This window comes from Hippocampus comes, unplaced genomic scaffold (assembly GCF_001891065.2).
Source record: "Hippocampus comes isolate QL1 unplaced genomic scaffold, H_comes_QL1_v1.1 scaffold339, whole genome shotgun sequence".
Lineage (NCBI taxonomy): Eukaryota > Metazoa > Chordata > Actinopteri > Syngnathiformes > Syngnathidae > Hippocampus > Hippocampus comes.
The window spans coordinates 173,496-181,628 of record NW_017806854.1 but is presented as its reverse complement, the minus strand read 5'-3'; the positions used below and the strand labels follow the sequence as shown (position 1 = coordinate 181,628).

General features: G+C 44.4%; 2 protein-coding genes across 2 annotated transcripts in view; both read left to right on the top strand.

The window, feature by feature from the left end:
* The window catches only part of kif26bb (kinesin family member 26Bb), a 13,453-nt gene extending 13,025 nt beyond the window's left edge, over positions 1–428 (top strand). The window contains exons 14-15 of the mRNA XM_019857960.1: positions 107–254; positions 329–428. Coding sequence (XP_019713519.1) covers positions 107–254; positions 329–383 — 203 coding nt within the window. The 3' untranslated portion in view covers positions 384–428. The remainder of the gene's footprint in view (positions 1–106; positions 255–328) is intronic.
* An 819-nt stretch (positions 429–1,247) lies between these two features.
* Positions 1,248–8,133, top strand: part of cnstb (consortin, connexin sorting protein b) — a 9,707-nt gene continuing 2,821 nt past the window's right edge. The window contains exons 1-9 of the mRNA XM_019857964.1: positions 1,248–1,483; positions 3,493–3,820; positions 4,613–4,722; positions 6,054–6,084; positions 6,619–6,705; positions 6,774–6,882; positions 7,417–7,493; positions 7,692–7,730; positions 8,046–8,131. Of these exons, the coding sequence (XP_019713523.1) occupies positions 3,721–3,820; positions 4,613–4,722; positions 6,054–6,084; positions 6,619–6,705; positions 6,774–6,882; positions 7,417–7,493; positions 7,692–7,730; positions 8,046–8,131 (639 nt within the window). The 5' untranslated portion in view covers positions 1,248–1,483; positions 3,493–3,720. The remainder of the gene's footprint in view (positions 1,484–3,492; positions 3,821–4,612; positions 4,723–6,053; positions 6,085–6,618; positions 6,706–6,773; positions 6,883–7,416; positions 7,494–7,691; positions 7,731–8,045; positions 8,132–8,133) is intronic.

Here is an 8,133-nt window from a genome sequence, read left to right as displayed (position 1 = left end):
GGGGGGGGGGGACCCAATAATTGTTTTCATAAAGCTACCAGAAAAGATGAAAATGAAGCTGTCTTAGAAGAGTTGATGTGCAATTGGAAATTGTTTGCATCTTCAGCAATTCGCGTGCTTCAGCGGCAAGCAACGGTGTTTGGAGCTCACGCGGGCGATCAGAGACGTCAGAGTCCAGTTCCGCAAATTGAGCAAAGATCTGGAGCAGGTCGGATAGACTCTCGCGCAGGAGCACAGCGCGCAGAGTTAAAACGGTGAGTGAAAGCATTTTCTCGATGGAAGTCACAATTGAGATTTGCCATTGTCACTCTCTTACGCTGTCCTGCAGGCGACCTTTGGCGGAGTTTCGCGGTGAGTTCTCTGGAGCTCCTGGCGGACCTTGAGGAGGTGATTGGAAGACTGCATGGCGATGAGAAGCCAGCGGCTCCTTTGGTACCAATGGATTAAATACATGCCACCTTAATGTTTGTTTTTATTGTCAGATACTATAATGTCGAATTTGCCTGTAAAAAAAAAAAAGGATCTTTTGATGCACTTACTCACTTCTAATTTCAGCACATTTGGGAATTTGTTCTTTTTTTTGAATGATAGAACTTATCGTCAGTGGAGTATGTTCTTTCTTTCTGCCTGTCTGCCAATTTGCCTTATTTAGACAGAGAAAAACCACTTCAACACACTCCTGCGACACTCGCTTGAGCCGAAATGATTTTCTGTCCCAATGTGATGGGGGTGAAAAAATGGTGAGCTTGATACAAAGTTTTCATTGAATCGACAAGACAACAGGCTTTTGTTTCCTATTGACGGTGTAAAGGAAAATCCTTCATGACTTGTACTGTATCTCCATTTTGGTGCTGAACCACATTGAAATAAAATTGTTACTCTTTTGAATCTTATGACTAGAAAAGTACTTGATCATCAACGTTTGATGCCCAGCTCTACCCACATTGGATTTATGGAGCTGTCCATCTTTTCAGATTCCTGCTTCCGATAAATGATGGGGCACACTTGAAAATGTGTGTGTGTACGCACCTGTGCTCTTGGAGAACACGAACGGATGGTGAAGGTCAAGTAAATCAAATACAGAATGTTTTCATACAAATGATGTTGCGCACCGGATGAAGTCGTCTTAATTCTGATTCCCCCGAGCGTTTACGTAACCTCTGACACGCGCCGCGAGTCCGCGTCTCTTCCAGAAGATGGCAGCATCGGACACATGTGCGACTAAAAATAAAACGAAATAAATAAATAAATAAAACAAAATACCAATGGCGTGAAGGGAAGACCAGCTCGTCGTCATGAGACGAGGCGGCAGTGAGTCCCCGGATGGAGAAATAAACAAGACGAGCGTGTAAGGAGACTCGGAGGCGCGTGACGACGAGCCTGATGTGCACCTGCATCCAAAAACAAGCGAAGACGCCCGTGTCGTCGTGTACTACCTTTCCCGGAGAAGATGCGCACGCACTCCTTCACACTTCTTGCAGCGGTGAGTAGCCCACACGATGTCTTCATCTTCCCCAGATGTGTCATTAAGTTATATAAGATAGAACGCGCGTTTGGGATTCAGTGGAGGGATGTCACGCTACAAAAGGGAAAGATGGAGAGCGGAAGAGTTATCTTTGCAGCGATTTGACTGGAGTCGCTTGAATGATCTCGTTTTTATGAGAATTAAAATACTATTTCTACTTGAAAGTTGCACAATTTATATGTGTTACGCAACTTTGGATGCAAAGGCAAAAATGACGTAAATAGGCATATTTAGACCGTTATAACTTGAAGGCAGGGGTGCGTAAGGTGTGGCCCGTGGGCTGCATGGGGCCCTCTCCGTTCTTTAATCCGGCCCGTGCTGCCTTTACACGATCAAGAGCTTGGTTGTGATTCCCTCAAATATGATATCATTGGAATCATTTCCCCTTAAATTGGTTGATTCAGGTTATTTTATTCCTATTTTTAAAAATTTGACGAATGAATCTCATTCAATTAATTGTTACATGGATTAACTGTAGAAAGGAATATGAATGGACAAGTGACTTTACATGCATGTTTTGGCAATGTGGAAGGAATGCGCACAGGATTTTTGTCTCGCTCCTGAAAATCTCCGTATGAGTCATTCGTCGCTCCCGGCCTTCCTATCTCATTCCCTGTTGCAAGATTTACAGCGCTCCAATGTCAAATAAATCCTGTTCCAGCGCTGTGTCGCACAGGTTGGAAACGTCACAAGGCACGCACGTCATTCATCTGCTCCACGTCAGCTTCGACGGATCCGTTCTCCGCTCATGCTAAGAGACAGGAAGTGCAGACGGTGGTGTTGACAAGCTTTTAGTGTGCAAAATGGCAGCAGGGCATGTGATCTGCTTCCCATGGGTGGAGGCCCCGACAGATGGGTGCAGGTGATTAGCTGGGATGAGCAAAAGGCAACGGACGCTCTCTGGTTGTCAGGCAAGGAGGGGTTGAAAAGATGCCCCCTTGGAAAACGACGGCTCTACTGTGTTTAAATTTGAAAACAACTGCTCGCCAGCATCATTATCCCGATCAGCTTAGTGAAGCTTAATCTTTATAACGTCAAAAAAGGCCTTTAATATGAAAGACAAGGAATCCCTTCCTTTTCTGGTCTATTGTATCAAACACCATACATGTAAATTGGAGACGTGCATCTGCCCGAAAATATTCTTTTGCTAATACGTACATGCAGATACTGTATGGATGTCATAGATGAGTTCTTTGATGACAATGCGGTGCCCGAGGTGAGATTTTACATTTCGCGCTATAAAGCAATTCAGCTCGTCGCTCGAGAGTTAATTCCAAGTGCATGAGACCAGCACCGCCCCCCCCCCCAAAACTGAGCAGAAGTGAGTGTGAAGTGTTATGCAACCAGTTATCCTTTGTGTATTTTGATGTAATGATGTCAGAGACCTTTACATTATGACTTTGGAGAAACTTTTATAACGTCTCCTTTCAAGGTCCTATTCCTGCTTTACGCGTAACAGAGGTCAAAATAAATCGGTGACATCTCGGCCCATCTACGGCTTGAATTTGACATCGATGCGGTGTGTTGATTGCATGCAATTGCAAAACCTCTCAGATTATGACTGGAAACCGACTGACAGTAAGATAAATTGCCGTCCATGTTTTCCAAGTTAAAAAAAAAGTGATGACACATTGTCATTACGAAAGCCTTCGTCATTCATATTCACGCTCGGTGTCTTTCTTTCATCCAGGTCAGAGAAAGTCAGCGAGTGATTCATATGTAGCACAGAACATGCGCTCGACAATTTAATTCCGAGGAGCCATTCAAGAAGGGACTCTCCGCCTCAGTGAGCAACCATGCTTTGGTTTTTAGACACAAAATAGCCAATTGAGTCTGTGCCGTCGGCGGCATTTCACAATGCGATGCAAAGATGCAATCTTCAATTTCTCAATGTGCCAAAGGCAAATGTTCCAATTTTTTAAAAATAACAAAACATTCTTCATTTTTGTTTTTTTCTCTCTCGACAGCTGGCTGGGAACAATCGCTTCTTCCCTCCAAGCTCTGAGTAAAGCGTAGAAGAAGTTGCGCGTCTCCTCCTGCTTGGCAACCGAGAATTGCAGGATACCACGTACTGTTAGAAGTGACCTGTTCTCTTCAACACAAGACTGCGGCGCCTACTTTTTCCTGGAAAGGACCAACGGCAATAGCTTCTCACACATCCCTCAGAATCAGAGACGACGACCGAAGAAAAATACATGAAAGAAAAGCTGGCCGGAGCGACCGAGGCGATGGGTAACAAGAACACCGGGCCCCCGAAAGGTCCCGATACTGCAACTCACCAGGAGGATGACACAGGTAACAACACGTACATATAAATAGTCCCACGCGCAGGGCCCGAGAAACAGTCTCTCATTCATGCACGACTCAAATGAAGCATATCGGATAGACACAGCGAAACGCATCTTTCTGTAAAGACCTGCCGGTGAGAAGCGTCATCATCATGCTGCCCTCGATGAGAGTGCACCGGGCAACCGGAGCATTAAGTTGAGCAGGATGAGCCGCAGAAAAATGCTCTTGGGTGTCTGCCTATAATGTACCAAACAGCTGGAGGTGCTAAGCTACAGTGTGTTACGTAAGCGCTGCGTCATACAACTTGGGTTTCAAAGTCATTGCTCTCTCTCTCTCTCACTCTCTCTCTAGATAGATATATAAGTCGATATATCTATATATAGATCTATATGTAGATATCGATACATCTATATATACTACACATGCTAATCTGGCCTCACAGCTCGAGTTCAGCATTCATCATTGTGCCTCATACTTAAGTATGAGCGCATCATCACTTTGTGACACTTGCCATGAGGGGCGTGTTTGCTCAGACACACCATCACGCGCGCCGCGCACTCTCTGACATCACGGATGACGTCGCCGCGTCATCGCCACGTTTCTTTTCCTGCAGTTGCCAAAGCTTCTGAAGGGAAACATGCAAGGCTTCACATAATTAATTGGACATGAGTAAGAACAGGTGAGTCTCATAGGTGTTTTCGTTTTTTTTTTTTTTTTTTTTCCCTCTGGCATGTTTCCAGGAAGTGTCTCCAGGTTTTTTTTTTTTTTTTTTTTTTCCCCCCTCTGGCATGTTTCCAGGAAGTGTCTCCAGATATGGAGCGTCGAGCCTCAGCCCAGAGCTGCTGGCCTCTCTACAGTCTCTTGGAGAAAACACTGACTACACACTACTGCCACACTCGCTCCACCAGGTGGGTGTTTGTGTGGAAAGAGGGCAAGGTTTTGTTTTTTTTCCCCCTTCTCTAATCATTTGGGAGCAAATGCTTTTGCGAAGAGAGACCAAACAAGCTGCTGGTGACATGGCGTACAGTACGCTGGTGTTTCAGCTTCAGAGGTATATGGTGGAGTTGAGGAACGTAACCCCTGCCAAACGATGATGACCTGGTAGTAAATCAGCCAATAGATCAAATGTGGAGAATAGCTGTTTACAAAAATGCTTTGCTTAATTTGTTAAATGTGTTCTTAATTCCCGATCATTATAATTAATTCCCCATCTGTGACAGCCCAATTCAAAAATCCAAGAAGAGGTCAAAGATGAAACTCTAAAAAAAAACAAGACGACAGTAATCGCAGCTTGGAGTGAAAATGGTAGTTTTAATTGTGGGCAACACCGTACAATGTTTGCTGTCAGGGGGGCTGCTTTTAATGGTTACACCTCGTATAACATATCATCGCTTTTAAGGTCACAGTTCAATTCACATCCAGTCCGAGAAGAATGAGCAACACTTGTGGTACTCAGATATTTGAATATCTGTCGATGCCAGTTTCATATGTCGTCTTCATGCTCCGTTTCACCTTGTAACCGTCATCTCTTTGAAGGACTGGCGTGCATTTCACATCCAATCATCTTGTGGCTGGGCATCTTAATTTGACATGATCCGCTGTGCTCAGTCATGAAGGCTAAATGTTGTTGTTGTTGTCAAATGTGGAGAATAGCTGTTTACAAAAATGCTTTGCTTAATTTGTTAAATGTGTTCTTAATTCCCGATCATTATAATTAATTCCCCATCTGTGACAGCCCAATTCAAAAATCCAAGAAGAGGTCAAAGATGAAACTCTAAAAAAAAACAAGACGACAGTAATCGCAGCTTGGAGTGAAAATGGTAGTTTTAATTGTGGGCAACACCGTACAATGTTTGCTGTCAGGGGGGCTGCTTTTAATGGTTACACCTCGTATAACATATCATCGCTTTTAAGGTCACAGTTCAATTCACATCCAGTCCGAGAAGAATGAGCAACACTTGTGGTACTCAGATATTTGAATATCTGTAGATGCCAGTTTCATATGTCGTCTTCATGCTGCGTTTCACCTTGGAACCTTCATCTCTTTGAAGGACTGGCGTGCATTTCACATCCAATCATCTTGTGGCTGGGGCTCTTAAATTTACAGTATACGACTGTGCTCAGTCATGAAGGCTAAATGTTGTTGTTGTTGTTTTTTTTAGAATGTCTCAAGGGTAAAACGTAATAAATAAATAAAAATGGTTGTCTTACTGTATGTTAATCATGTTTTTCTTTGCAGATCGCAGAAGTCTGCTCACTCCAAGAGGACTGTATCCTTTCTCGAGAATACAGAGCAGTGTACCAAATCTATGGCCGTCAATGACTTATGAAAGGCGGGGAAAAATGACATTCTTGGTTTTGGTTAGGCCACACCTCTGCTTTCTTGCAACTATATGGGAAGGTCCTTTTTTTTCTGTTTCTGTTCTTGAAACTGATTTTAAGTTCAGGCTTGGCCGAGTCCCAGCCCGCAAAGCAAAGTCAGTCAAGTCACGCTCGGATTAGTACATTCCACATCCAAGCCATTCCAGGTCGGCTCATCTGTCTGCGCGAGTGGGCGTTTCCCCATACCTTGTCTCATACCTCGCACCAGGGGTGTCCAAATGTTTTGGTTTGAGGGCCGCATACAGAAAAAATGCACCGCTTGAAATATTTGTCAACTTTTTGAAATGCGCTAAAGCCAGTCAAGAAAGCCGTCTCTCTCACAGAATAGATCCGGCTCTGCATTTAACAGCAGCCCAATCCCATCTCCACATTCAGAGCCAAAACAAGGGGAAAAAAAAAACTTTAACTGCCAATGTCACCAGACCAGTTGGCCATCCAGCTTCTCCAGCTAGAGAAGCTCTACCATGAACGTGTGCTCTTCAACCTCACTGTCCTGCAGGAGAACTGGGGTACTGCAAGCTCTGCTTTCCCACTCGCGACTTTGTGTGAAAGGGCAAATGTTTGTCTGTGCTCGCAGAGAGCCGCTGCAAAGAGAAGGACGCTGAGAAGCGCTCGCCTGCCGAAACCGACAACATCGGTCAAAAACACATCGAGACGCTGAGGCACATCTGCGGGACACACCTCAAGTGAGTCATCACACAGCCTGATCTCCGGCACGTTTGTGTCCCACCAGAAGAGCGATGGCGGGCATGACCTTGACTGCTACATATCACATCAAAGTATAATCAATGCCACGCTAAGTTGCCTCGCAGATGCTAACAGCGCATTATTACGATTGTTATTTGTAGCGCAGGCCCTCTTGGGTAAAAGACTTTTGGACCTTTGACGATGATGTCACGACGTCGCTCCTACTTGGCTCTTTGCCAGTGGAAAAGCAAACCCGTTCTTCGTAAGAACTTGTTCAGCACCACCTAAGCGCAGCACCGGCTCGGATTTTGTTTCAAAATCAAATCCCTATGCCATTTACGTATCTTTCAAGGTCTTGCAATGTATGCACTTGTAAATGTTACAACTGTATGGCAGCTTCTATCGAGAATGCCGACTCACAATGTCATTGCTCCCCTTCACATTTCTGGGACGTCAGCCCGCGTTGATTCACCTTTTCTGTTTCATTCCTGCCTTTTATGGTTTTCCCCTCATTGTTGCCTGTGGACCGAAAGACCATCCCTGGGTGAGCATATAACGCGAATAGACATAGGAAGACAAAGCAAGAAAGAGACGCCCCATCGGGGAAAAGGTAAATCCAACTCTGTCGTTGTTGGCAAACGAACTACACCACGCAAGTCGGCACTGTCATGAAAATGCCTTGAGCTATCTATGATCGGAAAGCATTACAGAGCGTATAAAATGGTGGACCGCATGAGAAATTTGAGAATTTCTTAATGATCGATACATTTCCTTTGAGGCCGAGTGAATATTTGTTGATTCACTGCAGATAACGAAGAGATGGAATCGGGCTATCTTCCGTCGAAAGGTGAGATATGAAACGCACAAACAATCAGTATTTGTTGGAATAGCCATTTTCCTCGTCAGAATTGGCTCGTTCTTATATGTGCCACTTTCTCAAGTTTTGTTCACGTCTTACTAAGAATCTGCAATTTTTCTTTGTAAAGAATGATTGATTTGACACATACGTTTGACATGCTTTCTTTGTTTATTATTGATTTGCTTGCAATGGATCTCATCTCATGTTGTCACTGTACGTCCTGTAGTTTAGCCCTAACGTGCATTCAACAATAGGCCCAGTCGTCGCTCTAATGTTGATTTTTGTTATTTTCTGCATTGGCAGCATGCAACCCTGAAACAACAAAGGAAGATGTCGAAGAAGCGGGAAGAATGAAGTCCAAGTCGGGTCCTCCTAAGCAGCCTAAACATGC